Consider the following 25491-nt stretch of genomic DNA (forward strand, 5'->3'; position numbering starts at 1 on the left):
GACGGCCGGCGGGCAATTTGAACAGAGAATTTGGTTCAATTGGAGGAATTGGCAACACAATGGTTGGTTTTGTGCACGTGTGTGTGCACGTTTATTAAAGCAGACAAACAGCAAAGAATACAAGCCAAAAGTTAGGACCACGACGGCGGACCTCTTTTTTTTTTTTTTTTTTTTTCCTTCTTCTCCAATAACAAGACACGCATTACTTAGTGACAGTACAAATTGTATTTTCATTTTCAGTAAAACATGGCAAGCAGAGGGTGTAAAATCAGACAAACGCTATAAGCTAAATGAACAGCTAAAACGAAGCATTTTAATAAAAGAAAAAAAAAAAAATAATAAGCAACACCGAGTGTGACTACTGTGGAATATTAAAATATGTACAAAAAGATCTCTTGCCAGATGTCACCAATTTGGAGCCAATGGGATCAAGTCTCTAAGGATGAGAAGAAAGCCAAAGAAAAAGCCTAGCGGTGGTCTACTTCCACTGCTGCCCGAAAGAATCCTGATAAAATTCCTGGTTGTCAGATTTGTAGCCGGAATAGCTAGAGTGGTCGCCGCCTTGGAGCGGTTGCTGAGCGATGGGCTGGGAGCCCCAGTTGTGATTATTGGTCTGGCGCCGCTTGGAATCGGGTTGGTTGTACCCGTCGGCTTTGCGCTTCGCTCCTCCTACATTTGCACCGCGGACACCCCGCGCACCACGTACCCCTCCTCGCCCTCGTGGCTGCACGGAACCTCTGGCGCCGCGCCCTCCGCGCACCGGTCCGGGTCCCAGCCCGCCGCGCTGAGAGAAGCCGCCTCGGCCTCGGGGCGGGCCGGCTTCGCCGCCGCGCCCTCGACCTGGGGAGGCGCCGCCCCTGGCGCCCCTGCTGCTGCCGCCGCGGCCCCGGGCGGGGACCTGAAACTCGTCGTAGCCGTAGTAGGGGTCATCGTAGCCACCGCGGTAGTTGTGGTAGTCGTAGCCGTAGTAGTCGTAGTAGTCCTCGTAGCCGTAGTAGTCGGGCGTGTACAAGTAGCTCGCAGCAGCGCCTCGTCTGCCGCCTCGGCCCCTCCCTCTACCGGGAGGCGGCATGTGTTGCGGGGGGGAGTAATAGTAATAGTCGTCGTACCTGCGGACAGACGAGTTGCATCAAAAAAAAAACCCCAATCAATCGCGTATTTGGAGCCATCCGTCAAGCTCAATGAACAGCTTAAGATGTTTTCAGATCCTTTCTCTTGCTTTGTCCCTTGGGTTTGTCACGGACCGTGGCGTTATCGCTGCCTCGCTACATATTCCAAGAGCACTACAAAACGACCACCCCACCGTATAGCGGAGATGAGCTCGAGTCGCAACTAAGCCCCAAGTCCATTTTGTTTGGAGCAAGTCGACTTCCACGCGGCCCCAGTCGATGACCGAACGTTAGCGACCGCAACCCCTCAATCGCATCGCGCTCGCGTTGGCCGGCTACTGTGGTCATTCCAGGACAGTCCAACGGACTCGAAATGACCAACAAAAGTTCGATGTTGTAGAGTCTGGCTGTTAAGTCAGTCAAGTCTTTCAAATCAGCTCTGTGGCTGAAGACTTGAACAAGTTAAGTCCTTGTGCGGGTTGTCCAGTGAGCAAAAGTGTTCGAATCCCAGCTCGGACGGCCGGCTGTCCAAGAGTCCTCGGGCGAGACATCAAACCCTAAATTTCCTCCAGGTCGGGATTGTAACTGAGACGCTGTTGTCATAATTGCCATAGCTGCTTATTCCCAGAATACAGAGTCACGTCTCAAGACTTTTTCAGCAAGTGGTCAAAACGGGGACTAGAGTCGAGTCGAGTCGAGTCGAGTCGAGTCGAGTCCCCATCTCTGTCTCTAGTTCCTAACACGGCCATGGCTATTTGCAGATTCAGCGCTTCTGTTCCTTCTCTCTGTCCCGAAGCGGCTTTTTGCAACGTCTACAGGAGAACTAGTTTATCCGCAAGACCTCTGGCAAGGGTACCGGGTACCGGGTACCGGGCACCCGCACAGCTCAAAAGCTACGACCTGTTCACGAAGGCCGGCTCCCGCGTGGAAGAGCTGCGATGGCCTACAAGCGTGCGCTTACATTTGCGTCTTGGCTGCTTGTCGCTGAGCTTTGCGTTCCTTCCTTTTCTGATCCGGCGGCTTGGCAAAGACGATTTCTACAGGCTCTCCTTCCAGCTCCTTCCCATTCATCTCGGCCAGCGCCTGAACACAGCGCACTTGTGTACAAAACATGCGGCGCATTTGGCAGACACAGGCGCCGGCGACGCACGTACCTTGACGGCACCGTCGCGCTCTTCAAAGTGAACGAATGCGTAGTCTTTGAGCTTCTTCACTCGGTCCACTTTTCCAAACTGGCTGAAGCTCGTCTCGAGGATCTCTTCGGTGACGCCGTTAGCCAGATTACGCACAAACAACACTTTGACCTGCAACGAGACGGCCGGCGTCAGACCGCAACATTCCATCCGTGTCAAAGAGCCGACCGACCCTCCGGCCCGGTACCTTGGCCATGACTTCGGGGTCCGGGTCCTCGATGGGGTCAGCCCACTCCACCGTCACCACATTGTTCCAAACCTTCACCTTTCCGCTCATCAGGCGGCGCCGCGCCTGAGCGGCGGTTTTGTGGTCTTCGTACTCCAAGAAGCAGAAACCTCGGTTCTTCTTTTTGTCGTCGGGCTGATGGTACAGGATGACGTCGCTGAGGCCCTCTGGAGGAACAGCCAACGGCGACGAGGCAGCCGCGTCATCGGGAGAACAACAAGACGCAAGAGATGAACGACTGACCTGTGACCTTGGAGAACTCTTCCTCGATCTGCTCCTTGGTTTTGCTTTTGGGGATGGAGCCCACGAACAGACGGTTGTTGGCCACCGATATGCACACGCCGATGTGCTTGCCCGGTCGGATCTCGCAATTGTTGCACTGCAGAACCATGTGGAAAGAGCAAACCAGCCATCCGTCAAGCCCGATGAATCGACTACGCGCCTGCCGCCATTGGACATGCATCTGATTGACCCGGAGTTAATCAATTCAGATCTTCTAGGCTGACATCCTTGTCGTCCGGTCACCTTTCAGCACGAGGCGCGGCCCGCCGAGAGCCTGCGCGGCATCCTTCAAAGGTATCGCGTCCGGAGAAGGCTACGAAACCATTTTTACTGTCTGCAGTCATCAAGTGGAAATTATGACCAACAACTGGACATCTTTCCAAAATTGATGATAAGACAAGAAAAATTGTCAAGGAGTCACAACAACACTGAAGGAGCTGCAAGAATTTCTGGCAAGCACATGTGACCAGGGGTGGGTGATATGGCCCCCAAAAAATCATTAAAAAAAAAAAAAAAAAAAAAATCAAATTTTTTCCACAAGCTAACGATAATTTCAAATCTGCACTTGCTTCACAGACATCTCTTAAACTGCTAAATGCAGCTTCTGTTAAACAATAATATTCTACAAAAAAATTATGCATAGACTTACATTGATTTTTGGGAATACTTATGTCGTTCCATAATGATGTGACATTTTGAGCTGCAGTAAGGACGGGTGTACCACTGCCAACTACTAAAGCAATCAGAATGAGAAAAAATGTATTTGGTATGTGACGGGACGGAAGTGTCACCCAGCGAGGGAACAAAAAAGACATCGTCATGACAACACCCATTCTCATACATTGGCCACCATATTCGGATGGTGATATAACATTAGCAAGATTGACGATGATATCGTCTCGCGGGGTAGGCTGTCAAGGCCCGGTGGGCCTGGAAGGTGTTCCGTGCAAAACAAAACAAAAATCCCCCCCCCCCCCCCTTCGCTGTAGTCCACTTACCAGCTTGACAGCCTCCTGCGCGGCCTCCTTGGTGCAGAAGGTGACAAAGGCGTAGCCTCTGTTCAGGCCGCTCAGAGGGTCCATCATGAGCCGAAGGTCCCAAATAGGCCCCGCCTTCTCAAAGCGAGGAACCAGCTCATCTTCGAACAGGTCACGGGGGATCTTGCCCACAAATATCTACAACGACAAGACACACATCCACCACTGAAGATGGCAGAGTTCCTGTTAAGACCGCTAAAAATGGACCACGAGGACATACCTCTGTTCCCACGGTGGGTTGAGCCCCCGCGTACACAGACTCGGGCGGGGGTCCGCCGTACTTCCGCTGGCCCGTTGTCACATCGAGGGTGTAGTTGGTTCTGTCCAAGAGTTCTTTGATCTTGGCCTCATCGGGTCCTTTGGTAGCATCAGTGACCTTGGAGCCTTGTTTCTCGCGCTGCCTGTATGTCTTCATCACTCCGCACAGATAGGCACTTTTGTTCTGGACACAAAAAGTCGTGACGAGGTGCCGCCCGCCGACTTCCCAATCGGTCCGTTTCAAAGGCATACCTGAACGTGGGACAGGTCGCTCTCTTTAAACTGGAGGAGAACCTGCAGGGCTCCCTCCTCGTTGAACTCCTTCAGAGCCTCGATGGCTCTTTCGTCCAGGTCGCTGTGCGCTACCAGACCTGGAGGAGGACAAGCACACGCGTGACGACGACGACGACGAGGACGAGGACGACGACATCCGACTGACTTGACAGGAGCACAAGACACCGATTGTGAAATCCCTCAATTGGCTCCCCGTGCGTTTCAGGATTCATCTCAAGCTTCTCTTGACACAAGTGGACCCCATTCCCCATTTCACTGTAGCAATGTGACCGGCGGCTGCCATCTTCTGAAGCTGTTTTAATGTCCACAATTTCTTCCAAAAAAAGCTCATTTTGGTGCAAGAAGCCAACTTCTCTGTGCATTACACTCAAGTTGAAATGGCCAGTCCGACCAGACACAGCATTTTGACAAACTGTCCTTTTGGGGAAATCTTGCCATATTACTAATTCCGGTGATTAAGGAATAGTGAATGAATGCAAACGCAGTTGCGTCGTTCGCAATCGTGCCACTAAACGGCTTTTAGGTGTCTGAGTAACCCTGGAGGGCCCTGAGGTCCTCCGTTTCTGCCCTTGTAGTTATTCCGACAGAACGCGCGCTTGCGGCAAGGCAGCGTTCCATTGTTTTTATTCCATTTGATCATTTATCATAGTTGTCTGTGCGCAGACACAATTTGTGTGTGTGTGTGTGTGAGATCACCTGCAATGTAGAGCTCGTCAAGCTTTTCGGCTACTTTCTGAGGCAAGTCGGCTTCCAGTAAGGCCTGGAAGTGTTCAGAGCGAGAAACTGCTGCCGTCGTGTCCATCGGTTCTTCCGTCCCGTTCCCGTTGACGTGATCGGTAGCCATGTCCTGGGTATCTGCAACGTTACAGCGCCGTTAGCAGCTAGCCGAGGAAAAATGTGATCTGATGGCTGGTCTTCAACCAGCTAGACGGTTGATCGCGCAAGCTGAAGAGAGCTAGAAGCATTCTGCATTTTTCACTGTGTTTACATTATTTTCCTTACCACCATACGTCGATACAGATGAAGGAAAGGAGCACATTTTCCTACGTCCTCAACGATTTCTAAGTTTGTGTATTGACAAATTGCTACAAATCTTGGACAACATTCCCCAGACATTATAGTTATCTAAAAGGCCAGTAAGATATTCTTTAAAATCTCAATTACAATCCGAACTGTACTTTTTCCTGGGATTTGGGCGCAGTCCAGTTCTGCCACTGAAATCACAGCGTGACAGGAGCACATTGATTTGGGCGATTTAAAAAAGGAGTGTTCCAGGGGCAATTTGTTTTTGAAATCGTTGGTTCTTTTAGAAGAATGAACATTAATCAATTAATTAGTAATTAGCAATTAGTTATTTTCGCAAGCTCCAAAATGTATTGATACCATTAGAAATGACTTCCAGTTTCCTTTTCTAGAGCAACTGACACATTGTTAATGACTTGTAGGCTATCTGGGCGCTATCGGTTATTAATTTTGCCGTGCCTGGCAACTGTTCTGGAAGTGTTATTTTGCAGTGACCGGCTCTGATTGGTCACTCGCCGGAGCAAGGAAATAGGGGCCTGCAGTGAATTGGCTATTTTACCATGATTACAGTAGGTTGGCTGTGAATTGGTTATTTCGGCGTGATGTGTTGGTTGCCGTGTTACTCGCGGAAAGAAAATGCCAAGTGGCGAGTTGCCGGTCACGGCAACCTAACTACTGCGTTCAGAGCTCGATACTTCATATCCGTCAAGACTTCCAATAAAAGTGCAAACTAGGTTTCGTCTGAATTCGTGAACCCGGGGGGCGATACTGTTTGAGATGTAATAAGCCTGCGGGTCTGCAAAAAATGTGGAAACCATCCCATCCCATCCCATCCCATGAATCGATCCCCATTATTAAACGCGCGTACAGACACGCGCAGGGATACGACTTTGTAAATTTAGGCGTAAACTATTTTGCACGTATTGCTGTGGAAACGCAGGACATGGCCGACATCGCCCCGCGGTTTTCTCCTGGTCGCATCCCCCCCTGTAACACCGGAATCATCTTTAAAGGCTGCATCTGATAATGCTGGCCTCATGTCAATCAACGTATCTTTGAAGTTTTCCACACATTCCCACTGGAGGTCTACCACGCCTCTGCTAGCCAACATGCTTGTTAGCTGCACGTCGCTTTAAGTCTTAGTTAAAGTCAAAGAGCGCTCGGCAGGAATTCAAACCCATGCCCGATGGTCACCGGGCGATACCCAAGTATTTATAGCCCACGTGATTTGGGCACCACGAAAGCGAGAGCGATCGGGAGGGCGGCCGTGCGGGCCTCGCTCGTCTACAATATGCCGGCTAGCAACGCACGACACTTGCTAACACGTATCCGATGTCGGTGTGCATCAAGGCGGCTATACGCGCGCTAAATGGCCCGAGTTGAACACAAGTCAGAACCAACCAGAGGCGTATGACACGATGCGGATCCGCCGGAAGGAGCGCGCTTGAGGAAAAGTAGAAAGTAATTGTCAGGAAGTTTGGTTGATGCCGACGCGCAGCTTCTTTCTTCACTTCGGACCCCCCCAAAAATGGCGCCGCCGCAGGCCTCCGCGCACGGGGTCTTCTTGAGTGTTTTGCACGGGCTGCTGCTCACTCGCCTTACTACTTCCGGTGTTCTCAAGAAAATACTCCGACGCATTCAGTCACACGTTCATCTATTACCAATGTATTACTCATTCGCCGCTGTTCATACGCCATTTTTAGATTCCTTTGAAAGCTTTGCTGGGTGTCACTGCTTTGTTTGTTTGTTTGCTTGCTTGCTTTTTTGTCTGTTTGCTTGCTTGCTTTTTTGTCTGTTTGCTTGCTTCTTTGTCTGTTTGTCTGTTTTTGACTGAGTGCGCGTTCGGAAATACACTCGGAGCGCGCACTAGTTCACTCCGACCTTTCGGAAATATGGCACAGATTTACTGCCATATGCGCTGCTCCAATTTGCTTTGCACTAAAACGGAGTGCAAGTGGCCGGAGCCGCGCACAGTTGGAACCATTTCTAACTCAAGAAAAAACAAAGGCTGCGTTCGGAAATTACTGGGAGTGGAGCGCACTCTTCCTCTCCGAGCTCACGTGCAGACACACACGCACGCACGCCACCCCAACACACACACACACACACACACACACACATGCGGTAGTGCACAGCATTTTGAATTTCCAACGCGCCCTGAATTTTGTACTTGACAGTAACCGCAAATGGAACAAATGGTTTTGATTCAAACCCCAGCAAATAGTAAATACATTGGCAGAATAAGCGCCAAAAGAGAGGGGGAAAATAACTGAAAGTGTTTTAGTCTATAATGACAGAACATTAATGACTTCGTCAAAAATTGAGTCAACCGAGTGAGTGAGGTCAGTGGAAAATGTGTGTTCCCACAGGTGAATAGTTAGTGGATGCTGTACAGCACAAAGGTGGCGGAAAAGGACGGTTTTGTGGTTGTTACTGTTTATGCCATGCAGTCAACGTGGCAGTGACTATTGAAGAAGACAAGTGACAGCATGAACACGATAGTGGAGGCAGCTCGCGGCACAATTTCTGGACATGGCGGTGTTAGGGCAGACTAAATACACAGCCGCAATGGCAGAGGTCAATTAGAAGGGAATTTAAGTTAAGTTTTGTTTGCTTGCTTGTATGTTAGGTTGTTGTTGTGTGTGTGTGTGTGTGTGTGTGTGTGTGTGTGTGTGTGTGCGTGCGCGCGCGCGTGTGTGTGTGTGTGTGTGTGGGGTGGCGGTGTGGGGGGGGAGTGTTCCGATTTCCAACCTTCCTCGAATGCGGCGTAACTTGTCGTTGGCTAAGCGCGAAATTCAAACACAAAACAGGAAGTCGTCAGCGAGTGTTTGTTCTACTGTGCCTAGTCTCTCGGAAAGTAAGAGAAGAAGAAGAAGAGTGTTTGTTCGACGAGCAACGTTAGGAGGGACGTAAGAGGAAAATAGTTATTTGTCTTTAGTATTTTATCTATTCAATTCTTCTACTCCACATAAAGAAAATGGACGTGGCCTCTCGTTTAAAGTAAGTCCGGTGTTCTACGAGGTAGCGAGACGCATAGGCCACAAAAAACGACTTCCAAGTTGCAGCCCTACCACGACTCGTCATTTGTGCTAAGATGCTGTATATCGTTTTCGTTCGCATGGCTATTGACTTATTAACGATGTATTCACACGACGCTAAAACGGTGTACAAAGAAAGTTTTTTTGCTGTCAAAAAGTGACGTTATTGTTTTCACTAGATCACAAAGAGTTCGTCTCCCGGTTTGGGCGTGTTTGCATTTCGCTACTTAAGCAGCGCATCAAGACTTAAGTCAGGCATCTGCACAACGATGAACTGAATAGTAAATATTTAACATTGGCAACTCAAATGCAGCCTTGCAGTCGCATTTGTGCTTATCGACACATGCTGTTGGTGTGCCTTTGTACTTGTCTGAAAGTAGTTTTTTGGCCAGTGCAAGGATTGCAGGAGGGGGAGCTAGATCAATTTCCTATGGTTGGTTAATTGATGAGTTAACCTAACCAAAATAAGTTGAGTATAGCACACAATATGACAAGTCCAATTGCCTTGATTTAAAATTGAATAGCTCAAAAAGTACAACAGCACACAGGTGCAATTGCGCTTGAATGAAATACAAACGAACCTACCAAAGCAGAGTTTTCCGTGGGGTGGGAGCCACCTTTACGCAGCTGTCCATATGTTCTGCTTCTGCAATATGAACAACTGACATGTGTAAATGTCATTGGACAGGCTGTTTGAAAGCAGCTTCAGCTCGTACACGGGAGACGACCCCCTGGACGTGTGGCTCAAGTGAGTCTCGGCTCTTTTCTTCTCATTTTGCGGCAGACCAGCAGCGAAACGAACATCACAGCACTCATCTGCACTCCCCTCGCCCCCATGTGTGCTCTTGACAGGTTTGTGGAGTACTTGGACCAAAATTTACCTGCAGGCGGCAGCAGTGAAATGTTGGTGGTGCTGGACAAGCTAGTGCAGAACTTTCTCAGTGTGGAGCGATATGCTGACGATGCCCGCTTTGTCAACCTGTGCATCAGATGTGTAAGTGCGTCTGTCCGCTTACTTTGTTGTTGTTGTTGTTGTTGTTGTGTGCGTGTGAGACAGGGTTCAAGTTAGTGCAAGTTGATTTATATGGCCCTGAAAGACCCTGTAAACTGATTTCTGTGACTTGTTTCTCAATACTTGAAATATGTTTAAAGATGAGTGCTGAAAACGGTCCGCATGCTAGCGAGCCAACTTGATTCTAGCGAGCCAATTTCATGCTAGCGAGCCAATTTCATGCTAGCGAGCCAATTTCATGCTAGCGAGCCAATTTTATGCTAGCCCACGGGCGGGGCGAGAAGTAGCAGTAAAGCAGGCAAGACATCCAGACGTCAGTGCATAGGGCAGCGCAAGGCAAGAGAAACTAATTGCGCACAAGGTGCGAGAGAGTAGAAATAAGTCCTATGTCAAGATGAAAACATTTCTACTGAGGTAGGCGGGCGCTGTCACGTGCACAGGTCGTGCGGGATACCGCACAGAAAAGGCTCTCAGGGAACTTTGTTGTTTGCAGGCCACTTACTGCTCGGAGCCCATCGCCCTGTTCCGTCACATCTTCAGTAAGGGCGTGGGCACCAGGACGGCGGCGTTCTACGCGGCCTGGGCTCAGCTCTTTGAGCACAAAGCCATGATGGAGCAAGCAGACGCCATTTACCGCAAAGCTCTGGAGAACCAAGCCCGGCCCGCCGAAAGCCTCCTGCAGGAGTACAGGTGAGTGCCGATGCCAGTGTTTAGCGCTTCCGCCGCGAGAGCTCGCTCGACGTCCATTCTCGTTGCCAAGACCTACTATTGTGCGTGTGATCCTCAGGCAGTTTCGGGCCAGATGCGGAAGCCAGGAAACGGTGTCAGGAGGTGAGTGGCCGCAGGTGGTTTGGTCCCGTTTCAGAGGTGTCGTCTGCCGCTGATGTTTTGTCGCCGCATGTGACGCAGGAGTCGCCGAGCCGTCGTCAGACAGCGTGCCTGCTGCTCCCACACAGGTGCCTTGATTCTGAAACTTGCCATACGTCAAATCGGAGTAACAGCCAAATTCACAAGGTCATTGAAGTGGTTGGCGGTGTGCCCTCCGGTGGACAAAATGAGCAGCCGCACTTACTTTGACTGAGAAAAAGCGGTTCAGGCATTTGCAAACCCCGCGGGCCCGATCGGACACCCTGGTAGGCCGGTTCCGGGTCGGGATGCGCAAGCTCGTAAAAGGCTGCGCAAAGTTGGAGGACGTGCTCTTTGCCGTTGGGCCTCGTTTCGCACTCAAAAACCAAGTTGAAGTGCAATGTGCCCACTGCATAGCCCAACCAACCAACCAACCAACCGCAACAGCATGTCTCCAGCCACCAAGACAAGCTAGTGATGTTAACTAATTGAATATGGTCCATCAGTGGCCTTTGGAAAGTTTTGTCATTGTGGTCAAGGGTGGAGCCAGCCGCCCGTGCGCTTTCAGTCGTCGTGTTGAACAAACAGCAGCAATACGCGCGTTCATACACGAGGGCCGTGCCTGAGCTCTCAAAAGGCCGCCGCTAACCTGAGCCAATCGGGGATTGGGACAAAAAACAAACCAAAAAAAAACATAGCTTCGGTCCAAGCTATACCATCTTCTCCTCCTCCTCAGGCCGCAGCCGAGCTGCAAGCGTGTGGAAGCGCCGTTGACGTCCGCACGTAAGTCACAACAAACCACGCAGCAGGACACGTGACCTCAAGGACATGATTTTGTGCGCGGGTGTGCACAGCAGCTGCACACGCGCGAGGGCCACTTGGTTCATCTTCAAATGGCATCTTTTTGAAGAGGAGCTGGTCAAGCAGCAACTCGGGGTGGATGAGAGCGCTTTAAGAAAAAAAAAAATGGAGCTTTGACAAACACAAAATCATGTTGTCTGAGAGCTGATTTCCATCTGACTACGATTCAGCCCACCAACTGTTTCACTCTTTACCTTCCGTTTGATTATGTCTTTGTAGATGGCACAATATTATCGAGTGCTAGTTTCCCCATTGGGGAAAAACACATTGTTAAAAAAAAAAAAACCATTTTGGGGGATGGTTTGAGATACAAGCGTAGTCACATAAGGAGTCCAACTCATAGGTCAAGGCAGCGCTGCAAACGGCGCTTGAAAAATGGAGAAATGGCTTGGGTGAGCCCTGCTGGGTGGATTTCTTGTGAAAGTGACCTCTGCCCTCCAGAGTCTGGAGCGGCCGCGAGCCCGAGCGCGGCCAGCGGCCGTTCAAGTCCATGTACTGCAAAGACGCGCTGGCGTGGGAAGGATCCCAGCTTTGCTTCGAGGAAGCGCGAGCGCGGACGTACTTGCACAAGACCAGGCTGAAGCGGGAGGCCGAGGAGCGGCTGAGACGTAAGTGCGGAGGGGAGGGCTCGCCGCGCTTGGCTCGCCGCGCTTGGCTCGCCGCGCTTGGCTCGCCGCGCTTGGCTCGCCGCGCTTGGCTCGCCGCGCTTGGCTCGCCGCGCTCGGCTCGCCGCGCTCGGCTCGCCGCGCTCGGCTCGCCGCGCTCGGCTCGGCTGACTGCTGTCTCATTGTTGCACCTGAAGTGGAGCGTTTGCTGCGGGAGGACGAGGAGGCCGTGGCCAGGCTGCGGCAGCAACTCCACGACATGGGCAGGACGCTGAAGGTGAGCCGGCTCGAGCGCAGGCCGCTCACGGTGGCGAGGAGGCGCAGCGGCGGTCCCGCCGGCTTCCTTTTTCTCTTTCCTCCGCCGCCGTCCGAACATTTCCCGTCTATTGATGGACAATGGAGTAACGTGACAAATGAAAGCATTTAGGTTACAACAGAGCAACAAGCAAGCATTTGAAAACATTTGTAATCCGACAAACGATTACATTCGGAGTTATTGCACATGAAGGGGTCGTTTGATTTATCTGCCGTGACCTGACGCCGTCTCCCGGTTGCATCGAGCCCGTTGAGCGCAAGCGTCCCGCTGATGGGGGTTGGACAGCCTTGCTCTCTTTCTCTCTCTCCCTCTCTCAAGCGCTCGCTGTCTCTCCGTCTCTGACCTGATGCGCGCCGGCTGCCGGGTGGGCCTCGGCGTGTCGGGTCAACACATCAACTCTGCTTTTGCTTCCCTAGATGTCTGCCACCGGAAGTGCCCCAGGCCGTCCCACCAGCCAGGAAGGCTGCAGTGGACCACAAGCCCAGCAGAACCTCAACGGTGACTTACATGTGCACTAAACGTCACGTTGATCCTGCCAAGACCCCGAGTCCAAGCACTCTCCTGTGTGTGTGTGTGTGTGTGTCAGCATCACAGGAAAACCCGCTCAACGCTTCCCACGCCGCTGCCAACACGTCGCTGAGCTGCCCACGCGCCCCTGCCGCGCCGTCACTCGTGCCGCCGTCGCCCACCATCAACACCCGCGAGGCCCTGGGTGAGCACCTCTTCTTTGCCAGGCAGCGCCAACAATCCAGTGGCGCATCCACTGGTGCCTTGAACTAGACGTGGCCCCGCTTCCAAGTGTTTCAAGATAGCAGCTGCCGTGCAGCCACTTTTCTTTCTTTTTTGGCTTTGACTTGGAGCAGAAATTGAGTGATAGCGGCGCTATGTGGTGGCAGTGAACTCAACTCAACAGGCTTCGCAACACGCAGCGGTTCGCGAGCTGGGAGCAGTTGTTCAAAAAGAGCCGTCAAGCTGCCACTCCCAGCTGAAGTTTACTCGGAAACACAAAACAAAGAGGATGACGTTGTGTGTTTTAAACACCCGCATCGCTTTGCCTTATCAAAGTCCACTCACCTTCATGCTAACAAACAAGGCTTGTGCCACGGACAGGCTACCAAATAGCATCTATGTGGCGGTGCGGTTAGGCTCTAGGCAACAGCAAACTGTGGAGCAGCGCATGTAGCAGTACTCGCAGGTGTTTTCTTGATCCTCTAGGAAGAGCGGCTCACGTTGCCGCAGCTTACTGTGTCGTCTCAATGTACAGCCGTATGTCGGTGCTTAGTGCGCGCGTGTGCGTTGCAGACGCAATCATGGGAATGTTCCAGGCCCCCGCACTGACCGAGGAGACCTCGGCCGACACGTCGGCTTTCGTCACCGGCGGCGAGCTGTCGGCCGATGCGCACGGTAAGCGCCTCCCGCCGCTTCGCGCCAGCTAACATCACTTGGAGTAAAAGGAAAGAAGACTTCTTTCTTTCTTTCTTTCTGATTTGTTCTTTGCATTTTGGCCCAAATCTCTGCCAAAATGTCGGTTTCTCTTGACAAAGTTTGCAAGCTTTTTGTCCCGCCATTCAATATGTGACATAACGCACCTTGCATGACCCTTCAAAGGACTTGATGGTACGTTGTGAGGCAACTTAAAATAAAAAGCCATTCAATAAAACCAACAATGGCTTTTAAATGTGCAATATTGCGTGGAAGAGTGTGTCCAACGTTTGTCTTCCTCTGCTACCGCTTCGTGCCTCACAGGCGCCGCCCCGCCGGTCGATTTTGCCGCTGCCGCCGAGCCCTTCAGCATCTACCGGGATGACGTCAGGTCAGTGAGGGGCAGGTGATTGTTGTCACTTGACCAAATGGTTTGGGACGCTCTCGTTTTGCCGGCCCAAATTCTGCAAACTTGGGTCGGATTTGTCGCCGTTCGAGTCAAGGTCACGTTTTGAGTCTCTGATGTTTTGACACAGTCGGATGCAGTTTGGTGTGTTTGAAAAGTGATCAACCCGAAAGGTGTTGTCTTTGTGGCTGCGCAGTGCCACGGATTCCGGCGCGCGGAGCAAGAGCAAAGCAACGCGAGGCCGAGGCTTGTCGGAGAATCTGCCGCCCGCCGTGAGTTGGATCAATTGACGTCGTGCGCGCGTCTCGCCGTCGCACTGACTTGTCGGACGGATGCCAGGAAGCCAACGCGGCGGCGGCGGCGACGACGTGGTCCCAGCGGGAGGAGACGAGCGTCTGGGGCGAGGGCTGGCTGGCGGCGTGTCCCAACAACACGGCCGACTTTGCCCTGGCGGCGCGCTGCGTGTCCACGCCCTTTGCGCACAAAGGGGCCGGCCAGGGCGCAGGTAACACGTCCCGCTTCCGTGCCGATCATTTTTCCTCCCCGACCCTAACCCCTGCCCAATCACTACGGAGGGATTAGTGGAAGGAACCTTCTCGGCCCACCTTTTCAAAACGCCTTTAGTGATTACTTTTTTCACAATTCAGTTCTTGTTTGCAGCAGTGACAAGTTCATATTTTGATTGTAATCAATTTGATCAATCAATGTTGAATTAACTTGCACATTCAGTCAGCTGAAAGATGTGCCCTGCGCTGCCATATTTCTTGAGCAAATAAGCCGTCTCGAGACGTTCCATGGATGAGGCAAGCGCGATTGCTATTAAGCACGCCCTCGCAAACCCGTTGACGACAAAAGGTCGCGAAAGAGACATAACCTTCTTTTCACGAGGACCACGCAGTGCCACGTGGCGTCACCTCGCCATGCGTCTGCGGCGTGCTCGCTTCTGTTGAAACAAACAGCAGGCGTAAGTTGCGCCACGTCCGACACACGGCCGAACGATCCTTTTTGTGGCAGACGCTGCCTGTGTGCATGCCAAGACTTGTTTTGGCGCTCAAGTGCGGACCGCTTTGTTTTCCTGGTTTTGGCCACGAGCCAACCGGCAAGTTGAAGCACTCGCGACATCCGTCCGTGTGTCCGTGTCGTCCTTCGTGGCCGATATAGACGCTCCGGTCCACTGAAGCTTTCGCAGTGACTTAAGACACGGGTGTATTTTTCAGCTTTCGGGCACTTTTTCCAGCTAAACTCCCCAATGACCAGCAATCAAGCGCACATGTTCTTTTGGCGAGTGTCCGTTTCAAGGGCAATGGAGTGAACGATTGTGACGTGCTGTGTGTTTCCAGCGGACGTGTCGTGCGCCGGCAGAGAGGTCGAGGAAAACACTTTCATCAGACGTTTGCACAAGCTCAGGTGAAAGGCTCAATTTCCCAGCCCAGCAGCTCTCACTCTCGCTTCTTGTGCACACACGAATCCGAAATCGAGTCCGGACCGGCGGTCGCCAGTGGCTTCCCAGCGGCGACCGGCCCACGGTAGAGCAGCTTTTCCGTCTGGTCCCAAGTCTCTCCAGCACAAGTGTCGAGCTCCGGTCCTGGAGGACCGCTTTGCCGCACCTTTTCCATCCCTCCCTGCTCCAACGCACCTGAGTCAAATGATCAGGATAGTATCAGGCTCCTCCAGAGCTTGCTGATGAGCTGACCATTTGAATCAGGTGTGCTGCAGCAAGGTCGGATGGAAAACATGCAGGACAGGACCCGAGTTTAACGCCTATGCTCGAGAGTAGGGATGGACCGATTGTCGGCCGGATCGATATTTGGCATTTTGATGAATATCGGTATCTGCCTTTTTTTAAAATCTCACGGCCGATAATAAATCAACTTAAAACTATGTTAACTTCAAGGAGCTATTTGTTTAAATTTTCAGTTAACTTGGTTAGAGATTCTACTGACACTGGAACACTCTGCACCTTTTGGTTTTGTTTGAAATCAAAACAAAGATAAGTGAAATTTTAACATTTCTGTCATGTGGACATTTTGGAGAATTTTATTTACTGTCGAAAACTATAGGGAGCAATTGTTTACGTTTTCGTGTAACTTTTTCTAAGACATGCCGATGACCCTGGGAGCTCCCTGAACTTTGTTAGAATTTTACAACAAAGATGCATATTGACAAAAATTTATAATGATAAAAAAACATCAACATTATGCAAATCTGAAAAAATGTTCAACAAACATGCGGAAAGGAAATTCAACAAAGGTTAAGAGTTTTAATTTGTTTCATTTTTTGATGCCAATATTTTCCTTTTGACTGAAAATGAATATCGGCTCCAAATATCGGTTATCGGCCTCCCTGACTACGAATAATCGGTATCGGCCCTGAAAAAAACATATGGGTCTATCTCTACGCGAGAGTCTGTAGCATTTGCAAAGTGTGCTACGTGGGCTCCCTCCAGTGGTGCACAAAGAATCACTGCGTGGAAGGTTCAAACTGTGCACAAGCTTGCAGTGGCTTCAGCTTTTATTTTTTATTTTTTATTGATTTATTGATTGATTTTTAATCCAGCTGAGTTCAGTTGCGTTTGACTTTGAAGTACTAACTGGCTTACTTCTCGCACGCCTGGTCCGATCGACTCAGTCCCATTTTGGAGCAGAGTCCGCCTGACGAAAAATCTTCCGCCAGTCAGCCGGCGTCCTCCTCGGCAGCGCACGCCGGGACCATCGTGGGCGAGGTAATCGCCGTTCATCGGCCGAGCGCCTCGTCCGCCACCCTGGCGCAGGCCCCCCCCCCGCCGCCGACCGCGCTCTCCTTCGGGGGCCGCGCCACGCTTGCTCCCGCCGCAGCCGTGCAACAGTTTAGCGTGGCGGAGGATCTGCTGCGCCATTCGCCGCATGAAGTCAGCAAAAAGGCCTCCAACGGCATGGCGAGCGTCCGGGCCCCCGTGAGTCCACCGCCCGACGACCAACACATGGCAAGCCCAGAGAAAGAGTACCGTCGTGTTTCTGATGCCACCGCCGCCCCCCCGTCACCACCCGCTCGGCCGCTCGCTGATATCTGGAGCGGCGACCTCATCTTGGACTTCCTGCCAGCGATGACCCCGATGGCGCCTGCCGACCAACATGTGGCTCGAGCAGCAAAAGTGGAGGAGGACCTCTATGGTGAGTTTTCTGCACTAAAAGGTCACATTGATACGGGCAAAATCCCAAATACAGTTCCACGTTTCGTGTTTTTTGCGCGCGCGTATGTGTGTGCGTGTGTGCATGTGCGCACGCAGCAGCAGCAGCAGCGGCATCACAGGGAAGCGCACTCAAGGCTTCCCACGTCAGTCCCCGCACGTCGCTGAGCTGCCCGCAGGCCACTGCCACGCCGTCACGCGTGCCGCTGCCGTCGCCCACCGTCAACACACGCGAGGCCCTGGGTGAGCGCCTCTTCTTTGCCAGGCAAAGCCAACAAGGCGCCTGTAGAGGCTCCTTGACATCCACATGACTCATGTTTCAAGATAGTAGCCGTCCATTTTTTGCTTTGACTTGGAGCAAAAATTGGAAATAGGTGTGTTTTGAGTTATAAGCGTGGCCACCGAAAAAAAAACCTCTGCTTGTATGTCAAGGCACCACTGTATCCTGAAATAATGGTCAGCCCGTCTCTTATTTACTTCCAAACCTCGGCCTGTTGAGTTGGCAGCAACAATGGCAGTCGCGTGCGCGTGTGCGTGTGTGTTGCAGACGCGATCATGGGAATGTTCCACGCCTCACCCCCCCTGACCCAGGAGCCCTTGGGCAACACGTCCGCGTTCGTCGCCAGCGGGGAGCTGTCGGTCGATGCAAACGGTAAGCGCCTTCTGCCGCTTCGCGCCAGCCGCTGTTATAGAACAGAGCATAACACTCACCCGTCATATGAGCCAATCAATTTCCTGTGCACTTCAGGGACCACTCGGAAAACATCAACTCTAAGAATATTGCAAGGGCCACATATGAATGTGCACGTTACACACACACACGTACACATTTGAAATATGTCTGTCACTGTTCTGAGGCCCTTTTACCTTTTTGTTTTGGAATAAAAATACTGTCTACTACAGAAAGAATGTCAATAATTATCATCTCATGAGGATTTATTGTTCTAATAAAAAAGTACATTACATATGAACAGTATGTTCAATGCATATGTCCGTCTTGTCTTTTATCTTTCCATTGCAACAACAATTTACAGAAAGAGAGGGCATATTTTGGAGCTAGTTCGAATTGCAATTCATTATTTTTGTGATTAACTCGATTCAAATTTTGAATCGTTTGACAGCCCCAGTAAAAACGCATGAAGCTCTGTGTCCAACTGTGTTCCATCTTGCTCTGCTGCCTCACAGGCGCCGCCCCGCCGGTCGATTTTGCCGCCGCCGAGCCCTTCAGCATCTACCGGGATGACGTCAGGTCAGTGAGGGGCAGATGACTGTTGTCACTTGACCAGATGGTTGGGGACGCTCTCGTTTTGCCGGCCCAAATTCTGCAAAATTGGGTCGGATTTGTCGCCGTTCGAGTCAAGGTCACGTTTTGAGTCTCTGATGTTTTGACACAGTCGGATGCAGTTTGGTGTGTTTGAAAAGTGATCAACCCGAAAGGTGTTGTCTTTGTGGCTGCGCAGTGCCACGGATTCCGGCGCGCGGAGCAAGAGCAAAGCAACGCGAGGCCGAGGCTTGTCGGAGAATCTGCCGCCCGCCGTGAGTTGGATCAATTGACGTCGTGCGCGCGTCTCGCCGTCGCACTGACTTGTCGGACGGATGCCAGGAAGCCAACGCGGCGGCGGCGACGACGTGGTCCCAGCGGGAGGAGACGAGCGTCTGGGGCGAGGGCTGGCTGGCGGCGTGTCCCAACAACACGGCCGACTTTGCCCTGGCGGCGCGCTGCGTTTCCACGCCCTTCGCGCACAAAGGGGCCGGCCAGGGCGCAGGTAACACGTCCCGCTTCCGTGCCGATCATTTTTCCTCCCCGACCCTAACCCCTGCCCAATCACTACGGGGGGATTAGTGGAAGGAACCTTCTCGGCCCACCTTTTCAAAACGCCTTTAGTGATGACTTGAGCAGTGATGACTTGAGCAGTGATGACTTGAGCAGTGATGACTTGAGCAGTGTCTCCCGCACGCACTTTCACAGACTTGCACGCGCAAACACACCAAAGTGGCAGCGGAGCGAATGATCGGCAGCGCCGCCTGGCTGACGCCTTCTCCGTGTTGTGTTTGCAGGGGACGCGTCGTGCGCTGGCGGTGAGGCCGACCAAGATCCTTTCATCGGACATTCGAACAAGCTCAGGTGAAAAGTTATCCCGGCGTGCCGCCTCGCCCTCGTTCTTCTTGTGTGCGCACGAATGAGTCCCAAATTCAGTCTAGTAAGATCAGCGACTGGCTACGGGGCTCCGCCCGGCGAAGGGAGCTTGACCGAAACTTGGGAGGGGTTCTTTCGCAACCTCAACCTGTTCCCATTTGCGTAGCCGAGCCGTCAAACAACCTCAAAATGACACGATTGATTTTTAACCACATTTGTTTGTGGTTTTGCAAATCCAAGGTTATGTTTTCCGTGAAAAAAATCTCTCCGCTAGAAGCGGAAGCATTTGGATCCGATGAAAGGAAAGCAACGCGTGAACATGAGTCAGTGTGGTGCCGAAAACGCAAAGTACTTTTTGAAGTGTTCGCATTCAATTGCAAAGAACGGCAGTGACTCCACTTGCCGCTCAACAAACGCGTCAGGCCCACGTTTGAGTGCAAATTGCCATTTGAGGTCCGTCTGGAACTCATAAAGTCTTCGAAGTTAAGCAGCGTGGGCGTCAGGCCTGCATTTCAAGCGAGACTGACAGTAAAATGAAGGCAAAGTGTTCAAATCAATCAGACCCGCTCGCTTTCAAGTCAAAACGGATTTTTTGGACCTTCATCCGTCTTGGCAGCCGCATGGATGAAAGGTGGCCGATTACTGCTCCGTGTGGCCCAAAATGGCTCCAATGGCTGTCGCTAGTCAGCGGTCCTTTGCTCATTGTCAGCGGTGTGGCCGCGCCGCGCCGGGCCGGGCTCGAGGATTTGTTTCTCGTTTGGAAGCGCCCCGCGTTTTTCTCAAAGCCGCGGTCTGCCTCTATCGAGACACGAGAGGCTTTTGTGCTGCCGGCTCCCGGGGGAGCAGAAAAGTGTGCCGTTCGTTCTTCAAAGCGCTCTTTTCCAGGTCGACTTTTTTTTCAATCAAGCCAATGCCGTGTCTTCAACTGTACAAATCGCTTCGTGTAAACAAACGCTTTACCCTAAGCCTCAGCCCTAGGCGAGCGTAATCCTGACGAAACACGCTCTGTGACTGGCATACGGGAGGAAAAAGCAGCAGACTTGCTGGACCGTCCTCGTACGAGCGCGGCCTGGACTGTGGTCCGCCGTTTGACGGTCGCCTATTCGAGTGGTGGGCGAGCAATCATTGAAGAGATGTACAAATTGAGCTGCAGTGGCGTCACCTTGGTTTTTTTTTTTGTTGTTTTTCATTCACTGCACTCAAATTGCGTTGAACTTTGAAGCACTAACTGTCTTCTCGGGTGCCTCCTCCCAATCAGTTCCATGGCGGAGCAGAGCGCGCCTGACCAGAAGCCTTGCGCCAGTGGCGTCGCTCAGTCGGCGGCCTCCTCAGTGGCGCGTGGCAGGACCGTCATGAGCCGGGGGCTCAGCGGCCGCTCATCCGGCACCCCGGTGCGGGCCCCGCCCGCGCCCGCAGCCGCACCCCTCTTCGCGGACTGCGCCCAACCCTGCCCCCCTGCCGCCATGCTGCCTTTTACCATCTGTATGGATTTGCAGCGCGATTCTCCACAGCAAGTCAGCAAAAAGACCTGCCAAGTGACGGCGAGCGCCCGGGCCCCCGCGGGTCCGCCCCCGGCCGACCAACACATGGCAAGCCCCGAAGAAGAGCGCGGCGGTCTCTCCGAGGCCGCTCAGCTGCTGTCCGATCCCTGGAGCAGCGAGCTCATCGCCGACTTGCTGTCCAGGATGAGCCCGCCGCTCACCTCGCACCCGCAATGCGTCCGCTGGCAGCGCAGACTCCCCGACATCGGCGCCAAGAAGACCATCAGCATGGGTAACGGCAACAACAACAACAACTGCGAGCGCATCACTCAGCATTGCGATGCTAAGGCTTAGCCCAGCTAGCACGCAGATGCTAACGGCGGTTCTCTGCGGCAGGAAACGCGTCTCTGCGGGTGGACCGCATCCTCGGCCGAGGGGCGTTCGCTACCGTTTACCAAGCGACCGACCCCGCCAGCTCTGACAAGATGGTGCTGAAGGTAAAGTGGCACCGAAACCTTTCTGGACTGGTGTCCCAAAGGATGGCCTTGAAAGCCCAACTTAAAACTTAAAACTGCGCCGTTTCCCCTTCATTGCGGGCCAGACCATCGAATGGCACGTCCACACAGGGATCGGGCGGCGCTTGCTTGCGTAGCTTGGAGACGCCAGAGTTGCGGCAGGAAAACGTGCGGTTGCTTTAGCGCGCCCTGAGCATCTGACGCTTCCTGGCCGTGGCGCTGCAGCCTCGCTACTGGCCTGATCTGGCTCTGTCTTGCCATTTCTTTCCTCTTTCCCAAGCTCTTCAAGTGTGCACGTTTTGAAGGCGCAGATCACATCAAGATGACTTTCCCGGCAGAATCCTTCCAGGAGTGACCACGGTGGCTAGAGCCGGAAAATAGACCGTTCGCATCCGTCCACCTCTTGCGCTAGGGTGGAGCCGACTATTCGAGGCATTCACAGTCGGTTACTGCGTTGTAGAATGTGTGGAGGGCGGTCCTAAATCGCACCTGCGCCCCAAATACACATCATGATTATTGTCTTGGCGTGAAATCTGAATGCTTATCACGAATACGTTACAGTAACACTTGCCGGCTACTTCCTGGATTTGGGGCCAGTCTGTCAAGTCCATTTGTTTCCAGAGTGTCAAAGAGTTCCGCAGTTGACAAATAGCTGCCACATTCCCTCATCGAAAGCCCCCAAGGCGGCGCGGGAAAACGGCAAACCCCATTTGGGGACAGCGGAAGAAACCTTGAGGCGAGACAGCCCCTACCGTTTCTGGAACGGAACCTGCGCGATTAACCAGGCAGTATCGAACGGCCTTGGTGACACCAGGCCTGGAACTTGGCCGGAACACATCTCGCCGCACTGCAGCTGCCACTGCGAGAAAGCTGGCGTCGTGTCACGTTTGGTGTGTTGAGCAGGTGCAGAAACCGGCCAATCCGTGGGAGTTTTACATCAACGCTCAGCTGGACCGGCGCCTGCGGCCGTCCGTCCGCCATTTGTTCAGCCGCGTCCGCTCGGCTCACGTCTTCACCGACGGCAGCGTCCTGCTGGGCGAGCTGCACGGCTACGGCACCCTGCTGGTACGTCGTGCCCGCCCCTCCTATCGCCGCTCTGCCTCGTGGAAGCACGTCAGTGGCTCAGCGCAGGGGCACGATTGATTGTTTGACTTAGGAATGGGTCCAGTTGATTTGAAAAAGGAGCCATTTGAGTTCCGAGCATGGTCACGGAACAAATTCAATGTTTTCCCGTCAGAACGCGGCAAACCTTTACAAAAGCGTCGGCGACAAAGTCATGCCTCAGCCGCTCGTCATCTACTTCACCGTCTGCATCCTGCGGATGCTGGAGGAGTTGCACGCCGCTCGCATCGTCCACGCTGACATCAAGCCCGACAACTTCATGCTCGGGCAAAGGTACGACCGCCGGTGCGAAGCGAGGGTTGGCGGCACTTTCCAAACGGCGCCGCGCTTGGTTGCGCAGGTTCGTGGAGAACGCCGACTTTGAGACGGAGCACCTGGAGCACGGCCTGGTCCTCATCGACCTGGGCCAAAGCATCGACATGGACCTCTTCCCGCCGGGCACCGCCTTCACCGCCAGCTGCTTGACGTCTGGCTTCCGCTGCACCGAGATGCTGAGCGGGAAAGCTTGGAACTACCAGGTCAGACCGCTGAATCGCTTGAATCCCACCAAACGCATTTCAACTTGAAGCGCGGCCTCAGATCAAACCCAAATCAAGTTCAGCTGCTCCCGTCAACTTCCTGATGTTTCGCTTTGGTTGGCCTCGCTCGAGCCTTATGACGTCAACGAGGACACCGCTGGTCACCAAAGCGACGTGAGGCAGGAAACCTCACTCGGCTCCGAATGACGCCACACTCGGGCTTCTGCTGGCTGAGGGCTCGCCAACCTTTTGGAAGCTCACTCCTCCCCCTCGCCCGCCGAGTCGTGTCGAGGCCCACGCGCGTCACAGATGACGCGCCTGCTCCGAACGTTATTGTCTTACTGTGATGATTTTCATGCACGTGAAGGCATTGATCATATTAATGATGTCCGACAAGAATTAGTCAACTGTTCATATCAACACGCGACACGTGATTTCGCTCAATCTGCCGGCGTTTGCATTTGCACATGACCACATCTCCAACGTTCCGAGACAATCGCAATGTCCCGTCAATGGTGCGCTAGCTTTACGTGGACGGGCGGCTACCTGAACTTGATTTGGACTTCATCAAAGGCACCTGCGGCGGTCGCAGGCGTGAACCCGTGGTGGCTGGACGTTGTCAAGTTAAGCAATGATGACCGTGCCGCTCGCTTGCAGACGGACTTGTTTGGGGTGGCCGGGACGGTCCACGTGCTGCTCTTCGGGACGTACATGCAAGTGGTGCAAGAAGACGGCGAGTGGAGGACCCGCGCCGCCTTTCGAAGGTTCGCTTGCTTCCGCCATGCACATCTGTCGCCGGAGATGACACGTATCCTGAGTTGAGTTGAACCCGTGTTCGTGTCACACTTAGTTCAGAACTTCTTTGCCATTGTTCAGGAGTCTTTTTTGTGTGTGTAAGGACCCACCGCGCCCGAGTCAGATCCGCTTGTCAGGGACAGAAGGCGTGCCCACCGAATCATTTGAGGGACTGAGATTAGTGGCTCTGGTGTTTCGGTCGCGACAAAGGGCGCGTACGCCCACAGACGCTGCCCTGCGACTTTCCACCCATCCACCATGGCGTCAAAGTCGGTGTCGGTGTCGGTGTTGATGTTGATGTTGATGTTGTTGTTGTTGTTGTTGTTGTCAGGAAGCCTCACAGCGACGTGTGGCTGCACTTGTTCCGCACGCTGCTCAACGTTCCCGCCTGCCGTCCGGCCCTCGACACCCTCGCCGACCTCCGCCGTCGTCTGAGCGCCGTGCTGCAGCGCGACTATCGCCACAAGATGGCGTCGCTCAAGAGCCGCCTGCTGGTCCTCCTGCTGGAGAGCTGTAAGGGCTCATCGGAGCGGTGACACAAGGTGTGGCCATTGGAAAGGAAACAAACAAACAAACAAAAAGGGGTCTTGATTGTTTCTTTTAATGTGTTGAAACAATAAAAAAAAAGTTGTTGTCTTAAGTGTCTTTGACCGCCACGTGGCGCTGCAGAGCAAACGAAACAGATTGCGTGAGTGAGGACTGTTATTTTTTATTTTTTTTTAACCCCCCCCCCCCATTTCTTCTCATGGCGGGATTTCACGCCGCTAATCTCGAAAGTCTGAGCCGTAAACCACCACAGGTGAGTCCCAGCCAGGAAAAAAAGCCAATTTCACTTATTTTGTCCCACACTTATTTATTCATTCCAAGTATATCTTTGTGCAGCCATCTGTGCCATCCATTCTTCTCAAACTTGCGGCACGGGGCTCATTTGTGGCCCTGTACTTGAAAGTTTAATACTAGTGAGGCAGGCAACACCTTTTTTTGCCGCGGTGAAAGTTTAATGTTAGTGAGCCCCCCCACCTTATTTTATTTAATTTTTTTTTGCCGTGGGCGTTTTTGTTTTTTAAGCCACTCATATGCTACCATGGCTCAGGATCATGACATCTTTTGGCCAAATGTTATTATGAAGCGGAACGAAAACATGTCAGCCAGTCCCACGCACGCCTTTTTCAATAGCTGCTGTGAAGAGGAAGCTTGGCGATGGACAAAATCAGATGTCGTGACTCAAGTAGGCATGCGGGGGCATATGCAAAGTAACTGCCGGATCACCAATCTTGTTGGCGTTCAGAAGAAGCGTGCATGTTCTGAATGCTTATTCCTAAAGAGAGTTGTGCTTTTGGGGACCGCTGGAGGTGGCCCCCACATCAGTTGACTTTGAGACGCCTGATGTATGCAGTGTAGTGACAGGGACAACAATGAAAGAACTTGCCACAAATTGCCCACAATACACTTGTTGCCATTCATACAAAAGAAGTTCGGTTTAGTTAGGGTTCTTCAACACGCCGCCTTTCACACTGAGAAAGTCCATTTCGGCCGTAAACGAAGATGAGCTCGGGTCCTGATTTCTGTATTCATTTTCTTTGGTGGTGTGCTATCAGATTGTTCTAATGTGAAATAAAGTTTTGGAAACTCCAATTGATGTCTGGTGCGTGGATGAGCACATCAGAACAAATGTCAAAGTTCAAATCTGTAAAGGAAAAGAAGAATTTTATTGGCAGAAGCAGGACATTTCATAGTGTTACATTTGTTTTGACACGGTCCCTTCATCGGGCTCACTTTCGATTCCCGTGGAGCCCAATAATATCTCAAACTGCACGAAATCAAAGACA

General features: G+C 52.4%; 2 protein-coding genes across 9 annotated transcripts in view; one reads left to right on the top strand and one right to left on the bottom strand.

The window, feature by feature from the left end:
• LOC147128637 (heterogeneous nuclear ribonucleoprotein Q-like) overlaps positions 1–6993 on the bottom strand; it is a 7902-nt gene extending 909 nt beyond the window's left edge. For 2 of the 3 annotated variants that reach the window (XM_086019506.1, XM_086019505.1), the window contains exons 1-10: positions 6824–6993; positions 5096–5254; positions 4358–4476; positions 4068–4289; positions 3809–3985; positions 2772–2907; positions 2490–2695; positions 2264–2413; positions 2071–2192; positions 707–1109 (exon numbers count right to left, since the gene is read on the bottom strand). In XM_086019506.1, the coding sequence (XP_085875632.1) occupies positions 707–1109; positions 2071–2192; positions 2264–2413; positions 2490–2695; positions 2772–2907; positions 3809–3985; positions 4068–4289; positions 4358–4476; positions 5096–5243 (1683 nt within the window). In that variant the 5' untranslated portion in view covers positions 5244–5254; positions 6824–6993. Of the gene's footprint in view, positions 1–63; positions 1110–2070; positions 2193–2263; positions 2414–2489; positions 2696–2771; positions 2908–3808; positions 3986–4067; positions 4290–4357; positions 4477–5095; positions 5255–6823 lie in introns of those variants that run through there. The other variant, XM_086019504.1, reaches the window with a different exon arrangement.
• The window catches only part of bub1 (BUB1 mitotic checkpoint serine/threonine kinase), a 27544-nt gene extending 2247 nt beyond the window's left edge, over positions 1–25297 (top strand). For 2 of the 6 annotated variants that reach the window (XM_086019496.1, XM_086019498.1), the window contains 29 exons: positions 9149–9208; positions 9313–9454; positions 9966–10162; positions 10260–10303; positions 10382–10428; positions 11055–11101; positions 11621–11787; positions 11982–12061; positions 12517–12598; positions 12687–12812; positions 13403–13504; positions 13847–13913; positions 14125–14200; positions 14268–14433; positions 15269–15335; positions 16557–17077; positions 17194–17337; positions 17642–17746; positions 18280–18343; positions 18555–18630; positions 18698–18860; positions 19153–19219; positions 20490–21004; positions 21109–21209; positions 22131–22292; positions 22465–22622; positions 22690–22867; positions 23525–23631; positions 23994–25297. In XM_086019496.1, the coding sequence (XP_085875622.1) occupies positions 9149–9208; positions 9313–9454; positions 9966–10162; positions 10260–10303; positions 10382–10428; positions 11055–11101; positions 11621–11787; positions 11982–12061; positions 12517–12598; positions 12687–12812; positions 13403–13504; positions 13847–13913; positions 14125–14200; positions 14268–14433; positions 15269–15335; positions 16557–17077; positions 17194–17337; positions 17642–17746; positions 18280–18343; positions 18555–18630; positions 18698–18860; positions 19153–19219; positions 20490–21004; positions 21109–21209; positions 22131–22292; positions 22465–22622; positions 22690–22867; positions 23525–23631; positions 23994–24198 (4036 nt within the window). In that variant the 3' untranslated portion in view covers positions 24199–25297. Of the gene's footprint in view, positions 1–8167; positions 8423–9148; positions 9209–9312; positions 9455–9965; positions 10163–10259; positions 10304–10381; positions 10429–11054; positions 11102–11620; positions 11788–11981; positions 12062–12516; positions 12599–12686; positions 12813–13402; positions 13505–13846; positions 13914–14124; positions 14201–14267; positions 14434–15268; positions 15336–16556; positions 17078–17193; positions 17338–17641; positions 17747–18279; positions 18344–18554; positions 18631–18697; positions 18861–19152; positions 19220–20489; positions 21005–21108; positions 21210–22130; positions 22293–22464; positions 22623–22689; positions 22868–23524; positions 23632–23993 lie in introns of those variants that run through there. The other 4 variants (XM_086019497.1, XM_086019495.1, XM_086019499.1 and 1 more) reach the window with 4 other exon arrangements.
• Positions 25298–25491: the final 194 nt, after the last annotated feature.

The sequence above is a fragment of the Filicampus tigris genome, chromosome 20, assembly GCF_054856515.1.
Source record: "Filicampus tigris isolate MCC_2025a chromosome 20, RoL_Ftig_1.0, whole genome shotgun sequence".
Taxonomy (NCBI): Eukaryota; Metazoa; Chordata; class Actinopteri; order Syngnathiformes; family Syngnathidae; genus Filicampus; species Filicampus tigris.